The 23,253-nt window shown below is 38.7% G+C and overlaps 1 protein-coding gene across 6 annotated transcripts in view; it reads right to left on the bottom strand.

Annotated features, from left to right (window-relative positions):
• The window catches only part of ARHGAP15 (Rho GTPase activating protein 15), a 332,260-nt gene that overhangs the window by 307,435 nt on the left and 1,572 nt on the right, over nucleotides 1-23,253 (bottom strand). For 2 of the 6 annotated variants that reach the window (XM_032997444.2, XM_032997445.2), the window contains exon 2: nucleotides 2,811-2,990. In XM_032997444.2, the coding sequence (XP_032853335.2) occupies nucleotides 2,811-2,975 (165 nt within the window). In that variant the 5' untranslated portion in view covers nucleotides 2,976-2,990. The other 4 variants (XM_032997440.2, XM_032997441.2, XM_032997443.2 and 1 more) reach the window with 4 other exon arrangements.

The raw sequence follows: 23,253 nt of genomic DNA on the forward strand, positions 1-23,253 counted from the left end.
CTGAAGTCAGTAGGTTTTGCATTAGTTGAGTAAAAAGGATTTGACCCATTTATTAATAGAACATAGAGTATAGTGCAGATGCCGAATATGAGTGGCAAAAGAGTAATATGGAGTCACTTATTCAGCTATTTCTAGCTTTTAAAAAGAAAAAATATCTCTGATGATACAACAAAAATATTCAGTCAATGTAAAACAGAAAGCAAGCATAATCAGTGGATACCTTATAGATTATATCCATCATCTAAACAGATGCAGTCTGTTGAAAAAAGGAAATTTCCAAATAGAAAAATCAGGATAAACTCTTTTTATCTTCCAGCACAAAATAATTAGCTTTGCTTAACATACTGGCAACATATATCTTTTAGCAGGAATCTGTGTGCCTTTAAATGCAAAAGTGAAGACTGTATATTTAAGTGCACTGGAAAAGAGCAACACAAATTTTAAAACAAGATTACTAATTGTGTGTGTATATGTATATACACACACACACACACACACACACACGTACACTTGTGTGTGTATCAGTTGGATGATGCTTTTTCAAGACACTTGGACAGAGACTACTGTCCTCCATTACCTTCCTCAAAATCCTTCACAAGTCACATGCACAGATTCAGATATATCACCATGCAACTGATGCACACAATTGATATTTCACTGCTCTTTTAACTTGTATCTCACTGCATTTAAAGTACATAATTGAAAATGTTTGGATCCTTGGGAATTTTGAGTTTAGTTTGGGCATTAGGAAACAACTTTAAGAGGCTTATTTAAGTAAATACAGCAAAATGTTTTCAGTCTGTCGGTATCTAGTCAGAAAATTCTGCATGGCAAAAAGTGATGAAAAGAATTGAAATAGAAAGGAAATTAGTAGCATGGCAAGCTTTCAATCTATTATGTCGGAGCCAAGTTTGCTTGGTAAAATGACATATACTCAGTAAAATTCCACTTTTATATAATTAGCTACTAAACAAATGTAACACAAAGCAACTTTTCAGCTCTCAGCCAATGAACATATATTGTACCTGCTATGGTTATTGGAATGCAGCAGCGAATATTTATGTCTAATTTAACTTTTTAGAGCCCTTGCTCTGTAACAGTCCAGCATACTATCCCCAAAACTAAAGTTATGTAACAAGGTAATATCAACAATGAGAAACTGCATGATAAAATCCTGCCCAAAAGTGAAAAATGCTAATTTTGTCTCATTTAGCAGCTGGATACAGAAATGCTCATTAGTTTTAAGAGGGTTAATCCTTTTAACTTTTGCATATTGATATGCCAATTATGCCTAATTGTACAAGAGGCATCAGTCAAGGTAATAGTGCATAAACACATGAAAGTTATTAAGTACATCCCAACATGTAATAAAGTAGGTGTTAATTGGTAGCTGAGTTCTGCAGGCTATTGAGGTGGATAATTCATTGAGAGATGGATCACTTGTAATTTCTCTACATAATTCCTTTTGCAGTCTCATGCTGTGATGTTTTCATGCTTGTCAAAAACAACTGCAGCCTAGTGCCTTTTGTTAAACACAGCCAATAAAATATGTTAGGCATCATTAAATATACTTAACTTTTAAACTTTTTCAAAGGTACAATTCTTCCTGATAATATATTATAGTGTTCCCAGTAAATTACTATAAGCATCGTTTCAGGTTTGTAATGGAGGAACATTTCACGTCAGATAAAAAGGAAGAAACATGTACAGTGTGTCTGAGGCAAACAATATCGTTTAAATGGAAGGTAAATGAGTATCTTATCAGCTGCTAAGATCTAAACAGATTTTTCTCTCCAGAAATATAAGATGAAATGAGTTAAGCTATACCAGAGAAATTAATGATTAAAATAACACATTTCTAAATAAGTCTGAATTTTAAGTTTAAACTGTGAGTAAAAAGGGAAGAAAATACAGCTGTTACTGTAGGCTTCCTCCTTTTAATAACTTTGTTAGAAAGCTGAATATTTCATAGGAATCCATTACCTCAACAAAACAAAAAATCAATGGTTGGCATGGCTGTGAGAAGTGATAGAGACCTGGGACTCTGTCCCCAGCTAACAGAGTTTTCTCCCTCATTTGCATTCTCTGAGAACAAAATGGATCTGGAGTCCAAAAAGTGGCTAACATTGCATAAATAATTTTGTAACATCGTATGGCCTCAGCTGCAAGTTGCCACCATTATAGAAGAAAATTAACCAGGGGAGACTCATACCAATCAGTTCGTTTAGTAGCTCAGAAGGAGTACAGGGGCAGGGACGCAACTGGCAATAGAGTTCATCACTAACTATTTAATTTAAAAAAAAAAATGGTAATGGATAAAAAAATCATTCAACTCTTTCAACTCTGTCAACTATTAAAATAATAAGATAACTTCAGTGTCTGATTTTTTACAATTAATTCATTCTTACAGCAAGATTACTTTTGTTACGGACAAAGTTGTCCTTTGTTTACAGAGTTGTAATTTCCATTTCTTTTGTCTGCTTTTAAAGTTTGCCTTCTGACAAATCATGACATATATCTGATACTGTAAGTATTATTCTCTACCACAGTCGTGCCTAAGTACTGTAACACTTGAGAGTTGAAATGCTGAGTAGATGTTATGACCATGGCCACCAAAACCAAATTCTGTCTTTCACTGAGGGAAAATTGTTACTCCAACACCTACCCGTGCTCCTAAAAATGTATTAGTGTCATTAAATCCCTCATTGCAAGGGACGATCATGAAACCAGTATCTTAACTACACTTAAAATAATTCTGTAGTTTTTAAAAAATTGGAAGACTCAGAAAATATTAGGAATATTTTACTTACAGGCTCAGCGACTTTCACATTCTCAGACAGAATCATAGATTTGCTTTGGCTCAGCCTATCGTGGTGACTGTTGGCACTTTTGATCCTCATTTGAACAGCCCCTGTACTGTGGTGGGAAGGATTAGGTTTTTCAGAGGCCATGTCAGAAGTTGTAGACCTTTCCATGGTTACTGGGTTGACCTGAAGAACATAAAATAACAGCATTAATCTAGGGACCCTTCATACAAAAAGGTATCAATGCTAGTTATATGTCACTGTAGTCAGGAGAAGAAACTGAGTTACCTTGCTGGCAAGATCTTGATCATCTTTGAACACCAGGATAACTATCAGCTGTGTCAGACTGTAGTTTTATTATTGTCCTTATCACTCACCCATCCAATCTGCCTTGGAAGAGTTAGTTTATGTAAAAGATTATCCTTATCTCAAAAGCCATTCTCCTCTATGGTGTAATCTCCCTGCAAGCCTCTGTCACGTCCAGCTGGCAGCCACTACACTTCGTCTTTGGCCCTGCTCACACTCCACATTTTAAATCTTGCAAAGGAAAACGACATGCTGTGAAGCCAATTAACATATCTTACCTCCACAGTTCGATACATGCATGTTACGAGTGCATTACAGGATCATGCTGCAACCCTACTAGTGTCCTAGATTCAAACCCAGATCTAATAAAATTTCCCTTAATTTTTACAACAATAACAACAGCACAGATGGGATTTTTGTTTCTCTGTTCATTTTTAAAATTTGTAAATGTAGAAATGGGTGAGCACATGCCCTCAAGACCTTGGCGGGACCGGGGGGAACTTGTACAGAATGATCACCTTCTCTAGCAACGCTGCTATTCAATCTCCTGTCTTGGCATTAGTGTAACTCAACAAACTCTGTTCTAGCTATTCAAATTCCAAAAAAAATGTTTTTAATCAGCAAGAGCTGCTTTATATTTCCTGTAGGAAACACTGGGACAGTGATGTACAACACTTGCTCTACTTTCTTCCCCGCTAGTTCACCCTGGCACTACTATATGTAAATCATGGGTGAAGTAATATGGTAAGAGTCAGAAGAAAACTTGCTATTTATATTGCTATGTAACCATATGAGAAAATGTGTAAGGAAGAGATACTATATAAGCTGGAATTACTGGTTTCCCAACTACGGAGCCAGGGAAATGGAAATCCATTTAAGTGCAGCTATAACATAAACTGTTGAAAATCAGCATTTTCCGAATGGGTTTGAAAAGCACAAGTTTTTCTAACAACATCTCCCCAATTTCTGAAGACACAAAAAGATTAAATTCCCTGATTTCAAGAAAGTCCATTTCTACGAAGGCATCAGAGTAGAAGATACGGTACCGGTGTGAAGGTGGGAGGGGGAGATGAGGAGCACTACTGGATGTCAGTGGGCAGGACCACAGCCATTGTGCTGGTGGAAGGACACAGCTCTCATAGCTTCACCCTCTCCTGGCCCTGATAAATCAGTTCCTTACAGGAAACTGCCTTAGATATAGAGGATGATAATGAGAGGTCACGCAGTCACAGAATGGCTGAGGTTGGAAGAGACTTCTGGAGGTCATCTGGTCCAGTGCCCCTGCTCAAGCAAGACCACCCAGATGTGGTTGCCCAGGACCATGTCCAGAAGACTTCTGAATACCTTCAGGGAGATTTAAACTCATATGGCCAGAGATATGGAAACACGAGGAAACACAGCACTCTTAAAGAGAGAAATGAGAAGTGCTTCAATATTAGTGACTACTCACTTAACAGTATGTGCCATGATAGAAACACTAACTTTAATAAAAACAACAGTAAAGCTTATGCTCATTGGCTTTAGTCACTCATTGAATTGGCTCATCGAATTAGTCACTCAAGGATCCCTACAGAACTTGAACCACAGAAAGAGAGGAGAAAAATTTGGCTAAAGTTCTTTCCTGCTACTCAGGAGTATGTATGCCTATTTCTGCTGAAAAGCTGGTATATGACACTGAGGAAAAGGCTTTACATGGACCTTTGGTAGACGGCACTGTGTGTTCTCCCCCCACCCCGAGACACTTCTCACCACCCTTCAGAGCAGTCACTGCTCAAGCCCATGTCGCATGACACTTTGCCATTTTGGCAGTAAGCTCTAAGTAGGAATGATTTCTTCCTCCTAAACTTGGAGAGTCAAACCATTTTGTATTTCATGTTGGTATCGAATCAAAATTACTTCTCAACAGATTTTCAGTAGGCTCCAGGCTGGAGAGCTGATCAGACTCGAGAGACGAGAGCAACACTGGCTCTGTCACCGATCCAATGTTTGGCTGGAGCACATCTCTCAGATTTTCTTCTGAAATCTCCCACCTATAAAGCTCTGACATATCTCTTCTTGGGAGCATTATGAGTTTTAACTAGGTAGTCTCTGTCTGGTGTTGTCAGTACATGATGTGCTATAAAAAAGTTTAATAGTGTGGCAAAGTCATGCCCTGGATCTCAAATAGGAACACAGTGAGTAAATGACAAGTCTGCAAAGACTGCTGAAAATTTTTATTCTAATCTCATTGAACCTTAGTTAATTTTCCCCAAAAGTGGAACTAATTCACACACATCAGATTATTACAAGGAGACTTTCTGGGGCAACAAAATTACAGTAACCACCATAACAGAAAAAAACTCAAACCTCAACATTTCCATCATCAGATTTTATTTGTCTTAGTGTAGAACATGCAGAGATCTTGCAGAATATGAAGGAAAGGTACAAGTTACAAAAGTTGCTCTCTCAGGATTTCCAGGTAGAAATCCCTTGCTGTCCAAACTCCATTGACTCCTGACAGAGTTATCGGCCCTGCATGCCAGTAGATGGCACCCTGAATATGAGCTCCACAAACGCAACAGCGTTGTATTCACATTTGCAAGAAGAATTTGGTACTACTTACACTCTGCCCTATTTTTTAAATTTTATTTATAACTTTTAAAAAATAACAGAAGGAAAGACAGTCCGGAAACAGATAGAATATTAGCAGAAAATAGAAAAAGGTTCTTATATGATGCTTTTATGATTTGGTGCTTCCAAAGTGTTATTAGCAGCACCAGGGCCAAGTTTGGGATGGTTTTGCAGGGAATTCGTTTCACGTACTTTGGAAGACAGAGCTGCCAAGCCCTGTGCAACTGCTTGTGAGGCACTCCATGTTCATTATATAATTAGCTAATTTGACTTTTGGCAAATAGTTAGCATCTGGATATAAATTTTAGTTTTGGAACCTCCTATGGTTGATTTGTTGGAGAAAGGCATTAAACCAAGACAGACTTTCCCCACCCCCCCTCCCTGTTATTTGTAGGGTTCCTGGACCAAAGGGGCAACATAACTTTAAAGCATTCACGTAAGAGAAGGTGGACAGGGGAACACCCTGAAAAATCTTCTTGCAAGTACCTGTTCTGGGGCACTGTGAAACAGGAGCGGCCAGTTGGATAAGGGTGGGGGAAAGTTGGGGGGACAGTACACGTACAAGAAAAATCCCTGGCATGGGGTTGAACAGATGATACAGGAAGGGAAAACTGATTCATAGAGTGGGGAAAAAAAGTTACATTGGCTATGAGAAAGGAGAACTTTCATTTCTGGAGAGTGGGTAGATCAGATTGCTTATGGCAAGAAACACCACTGAGCTGAAGGGACAGAATTATCTATCTGGCTGGGACAGCAAAACCAATTCAGTTTGACACAGACAGACACTTTTGAAGATAACCTCAGGAGTTCAAAAGCCCTCACTGAAGGAAGAAGCGGTTCAGACTTTAAATGAAATGTGCAGCCTCAGTGGGTCTACAATTGCTGTCATTTTCACCACAAATTGGTCCATGTCTTTGGGATGCTCAGAGAGGAGAGAAGCCTGCTCTGGCAAGTAGCACAACATCCCCATAGTGAATCAGGATGAGTTGAAGCCAGAGCTCAGGCACCAGCTACAGGTGTGAACTGGCTGCTAAATAGTCAAGTGACATTTGACATATCTGGCAGATCAATGGTTAAGATCCTCAACCTCTGATTTAAAAACGTATAGTTGACTTTCAAACACATGGTGTGGAAGTAATGAGTATCATAGAGATGAAAAACAGAAAGGTTATTGCAGATGCAAATCCATACACACAGTAAAACCGTCCTGTTTCTGAGAAACATGCCCAGATTAAAAGAGTAACACAGCAAATTGTGGAGATCAGATCTCAGTCTTCCTCACAAAGTGCTGGCTCTTGGCAAAACAATTTTTCAAGAACATTTTCTGCAGCATTTCTTTTAAAAGCAGTGCTTTCACAAAATCTTGATGCTTGGTAACAGCAAAAATATTTCATTTATTTCTTATTTTCCTTTAACGGGAAAAAACTCTTTTCTGCCTTTTCTCTTTAAAAATAGAAAGGAAATTATAAAGAATACAAAGTAACATTGTTAACTTCCCAAAGAAAAACAAAACAAAATAACCCATTCCTTTTGTTATCTATAATTTCCACGAAAAAGGAAAAAATATACTTTTCAGCTTTTTGAAAAAAATTAAGAAAGTGAATTGTTCATCTCACTGACATTTGTATGTCTTTGGTAGCTTAATTCTGGTTTCTGTCTTACAATGGCAGTCAGTAAGTATTGCCCTCCTACAGCAGATCATGGAACTAGAGGAACTTTCATATTGCATTTATCAGGTTTTTAATCCATTTTAACATGTTGTTTTGTCTAGAAATTGATCATATAATGAGCGGATGGACCAGTATTACCCAAGAACTGCATTTCATGAGTTTTGGTACAGTATCAGTAAAGTTAGTATATAGGTTTTCCACAAAGCAAAGCAAAATGTTAGTTATCCAAGAAACAAGAGGATAGCAGTATTTCTAAATTTTGGCTTGAGTTATGCCTATGTTTCCTACAGCTATGTACAGTGGAAGACAGAATCCAAACGTTCATTCATTAGCAACTTGTGCCAAGTAGTTGTAACAAGAACTTTTATCCCAGAAAGGAAAAAAAATCTATCCCTGATTAATATAAGTTGTTGCACTTGTTATTCAGGATTATGAGATTTAAAACATTGTATATATTTTTCAGTATTTCTCAGAATAAGCTTTTCATTTCTTCCAACTTTGCTCCTTATGACATATGCACCACTATCAAGTCAGAAGCATAATGAACATGAAAGTGTTCAATATAGTAATGTGAAAACACTGCAGAATTAAAGTACATCTTCTTACATTCACTAACTTAATACTTTTACTGAAGAGCATACTGTACATGAAGAGCATCCGTTGAAACCTAATTTAACAATACTACAGAATAAAAAGCAGCACGAGGTTCACCATTACACTAGACCTGTGAGCCTGAAAAACCACGAAAATGGAAGAGGAAGCAAGAGTTAACAAATGAAAAAACAAGCTAATGCCACACATGTGGTGAGTCAGAGCATTCTTGTAAAGGAGAAAACAAGTTGTTGTGTCTGTGAAAGAAGTGTTTTAAATCAACACACCTATGTAAATATTCCTGCTGTTGGGTTTTGCTCTTAGCCTTTGCTACACTGTTTTTTATCTCTGCTGAAGTACAGCTCAGGGGCAGTAAGTGCTTAAACACACAGCTGATAGAAATAAAGAGGGACAGATGAAAAAACTATAGGTAAAGAGAGGGGATAACAACTAAACTGCCACAGAGCTTTTTTCAATTATTCTTATCTGCACTCTGCTGTGTCTTTATTTTTTTTCAACCAACCCCACCACGCTGCTCTCACAGCTAACACGTCACACATCTGTGCCCAGGGCACGGACACAGACAGCAAAGGCTGCTGAGGGATGCGGTGTGCTGGGTTAATGCCCAGAAGTGTCTTGAAGCCAGTTTATCTGAGTACTAGAAAAACAGAAAAATCCATTGTAATGAAAATACAGAGCAGATGTAACATTCCTATGTCTTTTTGTTTGCAGAAAGATGTCATCCAGCCTGGAATAATTTGTACTTAGGAAGCAGCATTAATTTCAACCATCAGTCAAATCTCTAGTCAAAGTAAGAGATCAGGAACAACACTATATCACCATTGTCTGAGTATTTACTCCAGTTTTATCCTTTTATATCGGATGATAGACAATAAAACAATTTTGTGCTGAGTTCAGTCTGCTGTAAAATGTTAAATTTCCTAAACTCAACAGCACAGTTTGTCTTATCAAACAAAACTGCAATCTCATCAGCAAACATCAGTGAGTTAGTTTATACGTCCTAAATCCTACAAATGCCATGCTCATCAGCGTTAATTATCACATCCCCTTTTAATTTTTTTTTTACTTCTTGAGGCCATACCAGTCTTTCAGTGGTGTCTCTCAGAACAGACAACACACCGAGCAAGGATCATGGGGGTCATCTTACCTCAAGTGTCTCAAATCTGGCTTTGTAGCCATTCATTTCTAGTCCAGTATTTGAGGACTTTCTGCAAATAAAAGCAGAAATGACCCACAGAGTTCTTCAGGCAACTCTAAATTACATGTAGAGTTATCCATGCCTCTCCTGTGGTCAAAGAGAAGAGTAAAACATATTTTCTGTTTTGTTTGTAGCAATAGCTCACTTCCCAGCATTACTCTGTTACATATGTTCAGCCCATTATTCACAATTTTATTTATGGTCTGAAGTATATAATCCAGTCTCTATGAAGGGTGAAACTAAAGGCAAATTTCTTGACATAGCTTGGCCCAAATCAATAGCAGACTTCCTAGATAGTAGCCCAATACAAGAACTAGAGTATTTTCAAGCATCTTTGTTAAACAACTCTTGGGCTAAAGAATCTTTTATCCTTCAGATTTTAACCTGATCCTTGATACAATAACCATTTCAACATTTTTGGTTTATTCTCTTATATGAAGAGAGGGTTATATTTTACAATAACACTTGGTTAATAACTACATACTTCTCATGATTGAAATATAGGGTACTAGTGTAATATCCAGTAGGAGCAAAGCGTGTTATCATTTAAAATAATTTCTTCCTACTTTGTGCAATACAGGACACGTGGTTCCAGACAGGTCTTAAAGGCCTGATCCTGATCTCAGGTTCACTGTGAACCCCCTGAATTTAATGGAATTACAGCCAAGCAAAAGTAACATCAAGCACACCCGAAGAGGAAAGCCAAAGCATTTATTGCATTATGGAGCCAGTTATGGAAATACAACTTACAACAAGCCACAGGAGGGAGAGACACAGAATTGCACCATTGTACAGCACTAACTACATTTTTTAATTTTGGATCTAAAAGCAACCTCTAAGGTTGTTTTAATATCTGAGTTCCTAGGAATTAAAGTGTTGAAATGTAGTACTTTACTTCTCATTCCTGATAGTTACCACACATATTAGGAACAGGTGATTGTCTACTTACAGTACCTCACAGACCCGCAGGGATGTGGAGTCTACGTTGTACAATAACTTACAGACTGTTACAGTTTGATTCTTTAGTGATTTCCTGCCCTTTGACCGCAGCTCTAAAAATATAAGTGCCTTTCTGCTATGAAGATTAACTGTAGATTCTTTTTCTATTTTTTCAACTAGTAATAGCACTTTACACAATAAAAAATTAAAAGGATGAAATAAAATAATAGAAGGCTGATGTCAAGTCCTTCTTTCTAGTAGATGGAAGCAAAAATATACAGTTTCAGTGGAAAAATTATTAATCTTTACAAACTGTTGCTTGATTTTTCTCAAGGGTTGAATGAGGACAGACATGAAGACAAAAATGTGAATAGCTGTTGAATGGCTATCATTGAGAATTTAAGCAGGGAGCTAAGGTCCTCCTGTGTGTCATTCTGAAATTGTGTACAAGATGATAGCTGAAAGCCCCAGGGTCTGTTCCCTGCTATATGTAGACCTTTAAAAATAGCAGGATTAGATGACAAAGAAAAACAGGGATCTGGAAAAGATACTTGTATCTTAGAGGGCAGAGATGTGCTATCTTTCCTATCTGAATAGAAATGGCCTGAGAATTAAAAAGAGAAGAGAAAGGGAGACAGTTGCTATTCCAAAGTTGTGCAGATATGACAAACTCTTCACATCCGTATTTAATGACTATAGATTCAACTCTACAGGTCCAACTATAATCTAATCCTGTAATCCTCCATGACCTGCTAGCTACAGGACTTCCCCACACAAATAAAATCTTGCTGGGAAATATCACTAGGATATTATTGGAAACAACAAAAACACATGCAATAGGGTAAAAGAGCTTCTTCAAGTCAGCAGGTGACTGCATATGATCATATCTCTTCTTGCATCACTTAGTTTCTTAATTATATTACATGTGAAGGTCTCAGGAAAGGTAACAGTTGTTTCAAAAGTTCGGCTGTCCCAGAATATCATATGGGCTAGCATAATGGAGTCTATTTTCACCACTTCTATGTCAATTTAATATCTCAGTTTCAAATGGAACTTGAAGCTAAAAGTATCCTTTGTGTACAGTTTGGCCTGCATATGTTCTGGGAACAGTCGTCCATAGTAGAAATTCAGTTGAATATGTAAAAGAACATGCCTGGGAAAAATTGCTACTTCTAGGTCTTCCTGCTGGCAGTGCATTTCATTTCTTTCTGGAGTGCATCTGATCTGCGACACCTGCCTCCATTTTCCATGCTGTGCAAGCTAGACTACAATCCTTCAAATGATGAATATTGGTCATATATAGAGAGTATTAAAAAAACAAACTGTGAATATCATCCTATATGTAACACTTCTAGTGCATCCTACAAAATTCAATAGGAGAACGAGTATGGTTTAGACATTAGATCAATGGCAACAAGTAGTTTACAGAATCATAAAAATTCATACCAATTCAGTTGATTTCACACCAAATAAGACCTGAGAAATGCTAGAGGGGAATGTTTGGTTACTCCTGACTCATCTAATATATGAAGAAAAGATAATTTCCTTCTTCCTCCTTCCTTTCTGCTATACATTTATATACTAAAGGTAAGTACAGAATAGAGTCATGGCTTTCCAACCACCATGAGTAAGACTGACCAACTCTGAACTCATTTTACACCTGCATATGATGCTTGTTGCATGGTAACTTTTTAGTTTAAAGCTGTCTAATTCTGAATAATAAAAAAAAATGCAATGTTTTCTCTAGGAAGATCACATAAGAATCACAAATTTTCTCCGGTGCTTGAAAGAAATCTGTTCCTATAGCCTAAATGTTCAGAAAAGTGTTGTTACTTTTAATGTTGCCAGATCTGAAGTGATGAGATACTATGGGAAAGGTTATTCTTGCAGTATTTACAGATACAAGCAGAAGCAGAAGTGACAGAAATTTCAAAGTAAGACTGCTTGAAATACTTCCAGCTCAATTTTGCAGAACTTCTCCTCACAGAGATTTGGATATTCATCCAAACTTTCCATGCTTACCTGAACTAGACATGTGGTGATGGTAATTTTGGAACAGCCCAAACTCTCTGGAGAAGTAGAAGAGTTAGCACCACAAGACAAACCAATGTATTAGAAAAATATTTTTTAAATGCCTGAAAGCTTGCTGCAAATAGCCAAAGAAACAAACTTCCTATAAGTTCTACTTTTCAGAGCATTGCCAACAGAAATTTTGGTTTCAATGTGACAGCAGCTATATAAACAAGCTACCCCAAGACCAGCTTGGCTGGGATATTACAGCACATTTGTGACCTGCATTGCATTCATATAAAGGCGTGTGCTCCACTGGTTGATCCTCGCTGGAGGAGGCACCTCAAGTTCCTCACTGAGTAAGACTATACAGAAGTTTTATCCCACTCTACCTCTAAATCAGTTATTCACTACCAAACACCTGGAGCAGTTGTAAGTCATGCCTCAGATTGCCTCCTGATCCTTAGTTCCTGCAGCAGCAGCATCCTCCTCACTAGGAAATAATCTTCCTTGAGCTCTGTTAAGTCTTTGAGGAAGCAGTGGCAGCTGTTTTAACCTCTTAGAGTATCTCAGAGTTCCTCAATTTAGAAGTTTAAATGCACATTTGTCATGTCTTGATCCATTTTGCAGTTCCATATATCCATCATCCTAGAGAAGACATGTCTGTCAAACTGAGATACTGAGATTATTGAATAGGAAAGGCTTTAAAGCTTCTCAGATTTTAAAAACAAATTTAAAAATAAACTTATAATAAAACTATTTCTTTATTTTTTTTTATTTGAAACTTACAATAAAAATATTTCTGGCACTACCTGTCTCAATAGTGTCTATAACAAAAGGTTTGCCTCTTTTTCAGATAGCAAGACCCACTCCTGCCCACTCCTCAGGATAATGTTTGATTCCCCATGCTGTGCACATGAAACATTCCCTCCTACCCTCTCTCAATCTTCTTCCATACATATCTGCAGCAGTTTTTGGGCTGTGATCCTGCAGCTGCTCCCTTACTTCTTCTCACTGCTCCCACTTCCCATCTGAGGGGGGAAAAAAAAATCCAGACACTTTTAATCTGTTCCCACACTCCATCTCCACTTTCCTTTGCAGAGCTCCTGGTGCTGCTCTTGTAAGAGACGCTGCTGTGAAATGCAGTAGAATCGGCACCTACAGTTTTAGGAGAAAACTTTTAAGCTACAGCAGGAACTAGGAAGGGAAATTCTTTGTGGCTTGCAGTGAGCAAGCCCCTCTTCTGCATTTCGTGGGGCCCCCGGTTTGCTTTCTTAACCGGCCACCTATGTTGTGGCTCAGAGCAGAGCAGAAGGTGGCAGGAATTCCTGTCCCATCACACTGCTCATCAGCACCATGTGGCAAAGTGAGGAGAAGACAAAGGCACTTGTTCTGTGTGATAGTATCTGCTATAACATTGTGTTGCTAGGATGTCTGCTTTCAGCAAAGGGGAAATACTAAGGGTATTGCAGTGTCAAAAATACAATTTCTTTCATTATGCAAGAAGTGTGAGGATAGGCTCTGTTAATTATATCTAAAATTTTTACTGCAAATGTACACTGTTTTCTGAGGGATCAATTAAAATTTTGTTCCACTAAGGTGGTTCAGGATGACTCCAGAATCCTTGTATGCATGCTTTCTGTGGGCCAGGAGACCAGAGCCCACCTGTACCACCAGTCCCACCACAGACCTCCTGCACTTGGTAGGAGCAGTTACAGTCAGCGACGGCAGCAGGAGTGCGGCAGTGCCAGAGCCACGTGTGAACACCAACAGCCATCGTGAGAAGAATGGCACCCGTTCACCTGCCCCCAACATTATTAAGAGCAAAAATACTTAACTACATTTTCTGTTGGCTGTGGGTTTATTAGGTCGCATGGCAACATACGGAGCTCATATTCCTTGTTGCCTGAAATTACTGGACTCAACTCAAGTGACCCTTTGCAGTCTTACATACCTGAGTTAAAATGTCCTTACAGTGCATCAACAGTATTCCTTAAACATTTGTATCTTGGTGGATGATACAAGTTCAGTAAGAAGTCTTTACATTTAAGTTTTTGAATTCTTTTATTAATCTTAATAGACTCCCTCTCTTCACTTGCACTCACTCTAGGAAATATTTTCTAAAAGACCCAAACTTTAGATGAAAATTAAAACTAGAAAATAATTTTTCTAATTAAAAATCTCTGTATAGCAATTCTGAGTGTCACAGGTCTGTATGACTGTATACTACCCAATCCAGAGCCAGTGCTAGACTGTTCAGAGGAAATTCAGGAATGGGTTGAAGAGACCAGTTTCTCTAAGCCTGTGCTAAGACTGGGGACACTATTTGGCTTTGCCAAGGCCTAGGATTATTGAATAAGGAGGAATTGACATGATTTTACTTGGGCTGTTTCCACTTCCTTTGCCACTCCAAGAAGAATGGATGGATTAATGCCATTCCCTAGTCCAAAAATCACCACAAGAATTTAATTATTAATAATTGTTAGTATGCTTTGGGGTTTTTTTGCTGATATAGTAATCAAGCGTGCAATGTACTGCTGATAACAGAAACATTAATCTTTCTAGATCAAGCCTCAACACTACTCAGCCCAAAGCACAAAAGGCAGCATGTGTCAGAGCAGGTTTGGCAGTTGGAAAGTCTGATGTAACACCTTCCTAGTGGAAAACATTGATTCATTTGTAGCAAAGCTACTTGCTAGAAATGCATTTTGTTTGAGAGTGCTCAGGGAGGCTTCTGTTGCTGTTTGCTGTGGATGTCCATGGTGTTACCATCAGGACCTCCTGAAAAGTATACGGGGGTTTGGCTCTGGCCAGCATCACCATGTGGGCTGGGGGATCCCCCAGCCAGCGGGACATGCTGCTGCTGTTGGGTCCATTCCCCCACCATGGACTGCTCAGTTCTCCAACCCCACTGTCTCAAGCAGATGTCTGGCCAGCCCAGCAGCAGCTACCTCCTGAGCCATAGCTGCAGATATCAAAAATGCCAAGAGGAGAATCCTGACACCCAGCAGGCTGGTGACAGACCCACCAGCCACAGAGGTGGTTCTCTTGGAGACAGAACTCCAGAGCTTCGTCTTCCGAAAATAACTGTGTCATTTCCCTCCTCACCCACAAAGGAAGAGAGTTTAGTAACATCCTGAGCAGCAAACAAGTACAGGTGCTAAGCACTGTGCCTTGCCTAGGAGGAGCTTTGGTATCTGGTTCAGATAGGCACTTCACTATCTGATTCAGCACCAAATACAGTGGTGGCTTTGCTCAGGGTGTGGCAGGAAAAGAAATAAGAAACAAAGAGCAAACACATACTTAAAGCACATCTCTTTAGCTTCTGTTTTTTCTTCACTTCTGTTTTTGTTTCCTCCTTGCCTTCCCCTCCCCTCTTAACATGTTGCAGTTGTGCTGAAAACTGATGGATGTCAGAAGTCACTTTAAGTTCCTTTGTTTGAGGACTGTGCCTGTTTACTGTATCAGGCACAGGCTTTGGGAGAAATATTCATGAAAAACCACAGTACAAACCCATAATACCCAGTTTAACAAGTGAATGTTTTAAAACCTGTCAATCTCAAATATCAGGAAGTGTTACAGTATGCCTTAAAGAACCTTAAACCATTAAAACATAACAGTATCAAACTTACTTAGTTAATTTATTGAAGAAATACCTTAAATAGGTATCTGTGCACTGCCTGGATCCGTATTTTACTATGTAACTTGCACAATACCCCCAGAAGTTTAGAGGCTAATTTGGAGAATACCAATATCTGTTTAACCCTCTGATACCTTTACTACTCATTTCCCCAAACAGTTCTTTGTCATGCTAAGGCGAATGAAAACAGAAAGAAATTAAAACAAAAAAGCCAAAATTTTCAAGCATGTATGAGTTCTTATTTTCTGGCAAACAGGACTCCCCTTTACTTGAGGCAGACCTCAACACTTCCAGGTGACTTCAGCATGAGCCAATAATGCACTGAAATCTGCTCCAGCATGACCTGGCTGCATCCACAGACTGAGCTCTAGCATGAGTTAGATTTGTACCATGGCCAGTTTGCAACATCTAAATATTCCTGCCCAGAAAACTAATGACTGCTTTTCTCATTCAGAGAGCCTTCTTAAAAAAAAATCCAATAGCATTTCTTCTGCTCCTATTTCAGCCAGCCTGGAAATTTTCACCCCAATGTGCTCCAGGTTGTAACAAAGATAATGTGAGTCCATAGACTCTGTGGTAAGAGGTCTCACTCTTAAAATTAAAATAGAACTGCATAGAGGAAGTCCCTGTATAAATGAGGAGCTAACAGTTTGTTTTGTAGTGAGTCTCCAAAACAACCTTTTTATAGTATTTCTCAAAGCAGGGAAGACTGACAGAGGCATGTCGAGTGAGTGAAGGCACAATTTTAACATCCAGCACATCAAAACGCTGTCCTTCCGAAGTCACTAAGAGAGCTGTCGATGAAATTAAGATTCATTGAGACTGCTGGCTGAAGCAGACCAATCTTATAAGAAGGTAACACCAATCCCTCCTGACCTAAACCAAGCTCACAGGTTCCCAAATGCACACCCAACAGCAAAGTGTGCTGTTGTGAGCAAGATGAAGGACAGGGGCCTTCAGCCTACCCTGAGAGTAAGAGAACATTATAGCAATTAGTTTGATGGTGACAAAAGCTGTTGAAAGCCACCACAGGATGGAAAAAGGGACAGTTTTGTGCAGATTGTGTAACCAGGTAAAGAAATCTGCTGTTGTGCTCTGAATGGCACTTGAATTATCATGGAAGATATATGGTCAAAAGCTGGGCCAAAATTTTATCCCATCTGTTTTCTCTAGAACTAATTCTATCAATAAATGAAACTAGAAAAATTATCAAAGTTTATTCATACAGATGGCATCCACCAGTACCAGCTTCTGTCTTTGTGGCACTGAGAAATAGGTTTGATGTATCTATGTGGAAATCTTAGGAGAAAAGTGAAATATAGAGACTTCAGCTGGAGCTCAAGTGATGCTTTGGTTTGATTTTAAAAGAGATCTGCCCAAATGACACCTATACAGGATTAGGATACACTCTGTAACACTGCCATGTTTCAGATTTCTAATTAAGAACACACTTAAACATTAATAGACTTCTCCAACATCAAGAGACAGTTTTTAGCAGCATGCAGGTTTTCACAACTCATTAAATGGTTAACAACTCACACTGATTGAGATGACACAGCAGAGGCATCAAAAAAAAAAGTTGAGAAAAATAGGCAAATATCAGTTACACACTGTAAGCCTCAAAAACTTCAGAAGATGCTGTCTATAATACACTAAGTCCCATTGTGGCTCAGTAGCAACAGCCCATAATACACCAGTTCCCACTGCTCAGAAGTCTGTGCGACTGCTTAGTAGAGAACCAAGCTGAAGTCTCTGAGCAGCACAGCAAAAACCGTGCTCACTACAGCACTAGAGATCAGGATGGGCACTCCATCCCACTTGTACGGGATACTATGAAGCTTGTCACTGAAAAGAAATAGTAACTTCTGGGACCAGAAATAGAGAAATCCAAACCAGAGCTGTGTACAGCTGTTTCAATTAAACTAGCACCACATTGGAGGCTGTGGTGTTGTGCCATTCAAACATCAGGAGAAGAATCAAAATGTGTCTGTCACCATTTTAGTTTCTGGTTCCTGCCTCTCTCCAGGTGGGGACAAACATGCCCGAGCTCATGGTCTGATACAGATGTCTCCTGTGCTGCTCTGGCAATCCCAGCCCTAAAGAGAGGGTCTATCAAGGGGACCACACACTCATGCTTTGTCAAAAGATGGAGTATCCTTTCCAATCTAGGGTAGAGGAAGTTTGTACAACAAATGCTGCCAAAAAAGCGAAGTTTTTTGGTTTTTTTTTGTTTTTTTTTTTTTTGTTTGTTTTTTTTTTTTTTTTGTAATTTGATAATAGTGTACAGCAGGAGATTTAAAATACAGAGTGCTTCAGCTGTTCACTCTATTCCGAAAAGAGAATGAACAAATGTACGTTACAGATGTAATTGGATTGAGAAGTAAAGTGAACAAGAGATGCTGGATTTAAATTAATTTCCTTTGGACACAAAGAGGTAAGTTGCAGAGAAGGAATAAAATAAAGAAAAATAACTCTGAGAATTCAAACTACTTTACCAAATCTCACAGCTCTGTGGAAAATGCATTTCAAATGACTCTAAGACATTGCAGTAGTAACATAAAAACCACTACAAAAACAGCCCAGGAAGAGAACATGTTCTTTTTATACAATTTCCCTGTCTGTGCTGATTTGTATATGCAGGCAGGACAGCTTTCTTTTTCTCCAAAAAGTACAGAAAATTTGAAATGTAATCTTACAACACTACGCTAAAATCTGTCTCCAATTAGCATGCACGATTTCAAAATGAGCTTCAAGCCACGTGTGATATCTTTCAACTCTGACCCACATTTCTGAAAGAAAAACAAGTTGCTTCTTAAGATAAGGCTATCAGTTACAAACAGTACGTCTCAAAGTTTGCAGCAAACTACATGTTACCAGGAAAACAAATCTTCACCATAGAACAAATCTTGCTAATTCTGTCTCTCCTTTACGTGGCCTGTAATCAAAGCATTATATTGTGTTATTTGAAAATCTTCCTAAATTACTATTTCCTTGTAAAACTCTGAAGGCCAGAAAGAGTTGTTTGCCCACTGACAGCAATGGAGTGATCTTTTCTGATAGAAAACTTCAAGCGAGATGGAAACTCAGGTCGCAATCTTTTTCTGGACAACTCTGAAACAGAGTTGAAATTAGTCTGGATCAAAACAGCCTTATGCAGGAAACAAGCTACCATGACATCTTCATTGAATAGCTCCATGTGGAACAGCATTGAGAGTGCCCATAGATAAAACAAAAGTATTTTTTGTACAGTGTCTCTTATGTCTTCCTGTGCCCTATTCCTATTAGCACCACTGATGAATAATAGAGTGGTACAAAACTTTTTGATACTGACCAGAGCAAGAGATACCTCTATCCATCTCTTCAGTCTCTAGCAATTCCAAGAATTAACTAGATACCTACCCTTACCATTCACTAACTCTTACAGTCGCCACTGCTACTAATCACCTCCCCCGTGGTCGCCAACAAGGAAGCCAGTTAATCAAACAGGGCTAAACTGCACCTAGCAAAGGTAAATGCTGAGAAACATGATCTAATCTAATTTCCCAGACAGTGTCACCAGACTTTTCTACATTTTGGGGACAATTAGTTAGTACTGGCAGGGATAAGAGAAGTGATTAGTGGTTTGCTATACTAGAGAGGATCAGATCTAAGCTGCCTCTTGCATAGGATGCAACAGATTTGCTAGAGCCTGAATACTAATTTTGCCTTCAAAGCATCATCTCACATCTGTAACCCCTACGTTGTTGCTCTTTGCTTTCAAATTCACAAACACCAACAGAAATAAAATAATTGTGTAGTTAGCAAAATCCATACTGAACACATACAAAATACATGCAATTATGATTATTTTAGAAATCTTTAGCAACAGGTTTCCTAAACTGCATTAAGATGAACTTAAGGCTCCTTACCTACAGCCTCACAGATGATGTCGTCTCATCTCAAACTTCCATCAACCAGCAATAGTTTTAACTATTTCAAAAAACGGAAAACATCTAGGTCACATGTCTACAGACAGCATTTGAGTTAATCTCCCACAGCTCATAAAGACAGAAAGAAAGCAGGAGAAAAAAAAGTACAATAAAACCACTTCCTGCAACAGCAGAAGCTAACCATCTCACCAGTGAGCAACTTACACCCAGGTTTAGTGCAAAACTCTTCCAGATTGCATAAAAAGCAAAATTTTAAAGTATGAAAGCATCTCCTCTGCTAAAATTGCAACAAACAGGGAGGGTTAGTTTTTGCAGAAGGTAAACATGAGGTTTAAAAGGAAATGCTGAAAGGAATTACAATTCTAAGCTTCAAGACAACTTCCCTTTTCTTACCTTCAATGAAACCCTCTGAGTACTGAAATAAGTAGCTCACAACAAATATGTTTTACTATTTTGAACTGCAGCTTTAGTAGATGTGACACTTGCCATCTTGTTAGTTTAGATTTATAAAATAGCAAATTCGAGCCAATCAGAGAGTTTGCTACTAAAAAAACCCATGAGTTGTACTATTGCCTGTTGAAGGTCGCTCAGACAAACACTTCTGTTTCTTTGATTTTCTGTTTTAACACTTCTCCATGGAGCAGCCCCTGGAGAAGCGCAGGCACACACAGCTGCTGCCCCGCTTCGCTTCCCACAGCATCTTGCCCCGTAACGGTCCCTCCCAGGCGGGGGGGAACCCAGAGAACCAGCAGATCCAGACACAGCTCTGCACCTTCAGGGCTCTAGAAAAGCCTTTTCCTTGCATATTCCTTCACCACCATCTTCCCTTGTGACTTTTTTCCAGCAAGCACTGATAGTATCTTTCCAGTATTTTTAACTCAACTTACAAAATGAGGGCTCACCTCCCCGGTGCAGCGGGGGTTCCCTCGCAGGGCAGGGTGGTTGTGTTGTGTGTAGGAGGACCACCATGGTGCTGGTCAGAGCCTTCTGCTGATGTTTTGGCAGAACAGGGGCATCTTTTCTGGTTGTCTCCCACAATAAAATAAAGAGCTACCATACAATCTGAGAAAATCAAGGCCATCCTGAAGTTTAAGGATTTGTCCCAGCAATGAAGCAAAATGAATCCTATTGTCAGGGCATACCAGTGGAGTTCTTCAAGAAGATGTGTTCCATCTGTGCAGATGTCTAGCAAGAAATTCATTGAGTGCCCTAAGCAACATCCTGCAGAACATCCCATGGAGAAAGGACAGAGATAATTAGGAAAAAAGGTCTAGGGCTGAGGTTGGAGTGGAGCTTAGGAATATCTAGAAAGGGATCCTGACAAATTTTACAATGTTGTAGAGAAAAGACTGATTTGCAGACAGATCATTTCCTATTGCAGCAAAAAAAGATGCAAGAAAGTTTCTGTAGAGAACAGCTTTAGTACATCTTGCACTTACCAAAGCACATGGGAAGCAAGACTGTCAGGGACTCAAGAAGAATACCAGAAAAAAAAAGGAGGAACGTAACAATGCTGAAAGAATGGCAGAGCCATTAGGCTACAGAGTAACCTTTACATTATTACTATTGATTTTGTAGAAACTTCTACAACCTCAATTCCATAGCCAAAGATCCAGCTGTGCTAAAGGCTGTACAAAGCCAGAACCAAGACTGTCGTTCCCAAACACTTACTGTGTATGTCAAGAGGTAACAGACACGTAGAGACAGAAGAGGGAGTTGAACAGCATGACATCTGGTCTTCTCTGTTCTAAAGTATCATTTCTCAGTGAGCACTGCATTTTAGGGATGTATTTTAAAGATGGACTTTTGGAATAAAAAAGTGGATATTGTGTATGAATGGTGATGAGTTGTTTCTCCCAGGTGTGGGGAGGTGAGAAAGCAATACTGTGCTTTTCTGTAAACTAACAACTGCTAGTGATCAAAGAACCTCCAGCAGCAGGTTAATTAACTGGTAGCTTTTTTTAAAAAAAAATAGTATATGTTTCAATTACCTTTGTCATATGGAATAAATTTTAATTGATAAATCTATTATAGCCACGTAGATCTTAAGATTTTCCTCAAATAAAACCATCAAAAGCATCTTTACAATTACAGACTACTGGTGAACAGTGTGGACAACAGAACTTCATCACTAAAATGTGAATAAACCTTCAGCAAACCTGTAAAAATACTGTAGCAGAACTTGCCTATGTTACCTTGTCCAAAACCTAGATTACCGGGGACATGACATTTTTCATAAAAAAGTCTTTCACTGTACACCTAACATTTCAAGTCAAGTTGCATACTCCGTCTGATTTCCTTCACATCCATTTGACAGTATGTCAGTAGTGACAAAATTCTATAAAAGGATGGCAGCTTTGCATACTGCTTAAACTTATGCAGCACAAGCTTCCTGTGTGATCTCTGGAAGGCTGAAAATACTTTAGATGTGTAAAAAAAACAGTTTAGCAAAACCGAAGAGCTCATTTAATCCAAGTAAAACTAAATAGGAAACAGAACCTGCATAGACATTACCTGGAGCAGGTTGCTGCTCAATAGGTTGGTCTTTGTGTGTTTGCTGTGCAAGTTAAAGATGGAGCATCATTTCTGAAGCTCATATTTCTTGTCCCTATTTCAGTGACTCATGGCGTCACTGCTTATGAGACATGTCATCAAGTTGGTGAACATCCAGATTTCTACAGCTCATAACTGAGAGCATAGAACATTGAGGCTAAAACAGCAGTTTTAAAAATTGCTATTGACTGAGGATGTTGAATGCCCAGCAACTGTTACCAACTGTTATAATAAAATCAACAAGTGACCTAACTTTCATCAGGTGCTTGAACAGCGATTCCAAGACTTGTTCTGGACCAGTAGTCTCCTGAGATGGGAAGAATACTTGACTTTTTTTTTCCTTTTACCTAGTTCAGCCTTTACTCTCTGTTGGGATGACCGACAGGCAGCCCATAGTTTGGCTTGTTTAGCAGACACCCAGTGGCAAATCTAATTCAGTGTGTAAATCAAGCTATAAAAGACAATACAAACCTGGACAGCATGCAGCATAAGCCTGGAAAAACAACTGTGCATCCAGTGGCTGGTTCCAGAAGAAAATATTTTTTTTAGTAATGAAAATGGATAAAGTTCCAAAACTTTGCAATTCACTCAGAAAAACCCTAGGAAATTAGTAGACTATGGGATAATTAAGAAATAATTTATTATTTCCCACATTCTTCACCAGAGAAATAATGTTTTCATATTTGTAGTAGGTTTTAAAATATTTAAATTAAAAAGGAGAACAAAGAATTATGTCTGTATGGACAGTAATTCATATTCTTGCTCACAGCAATTGTTTGCTCAGAGAGCTGATGTCCATTCATTACACATTTTTTTTTTTTTTTTTTTTTTTTTGCTATAAGGGCTTTGAATATTTAATCCCAGCAAAAACATTTCTAGGAGCATATTCTTATGTATCGAGAAGGCCATGCACATGGCCATGTAGCAGCTCCAATAGTTTATAGTCCAAGTTAACAGCAGTCTCTAATATTACCTGTTTGGG

Source organism: Tyto alba, unplaced genomic scaffold (assembly GCF_018691265.1).
Source record: "Tyto alba isolate M040663 unplaced genomic scaffold, T.alba_DEE_v4.0 Super-Scaffold_7, whole genome shotgun sequence".
Taxonomy (NCBI): domain Eukaryota; kingdom Metazoa; phylum Chordata; class Aves; order Strigiformes; family Tytonidae; genus Tyto; species Tyto alba.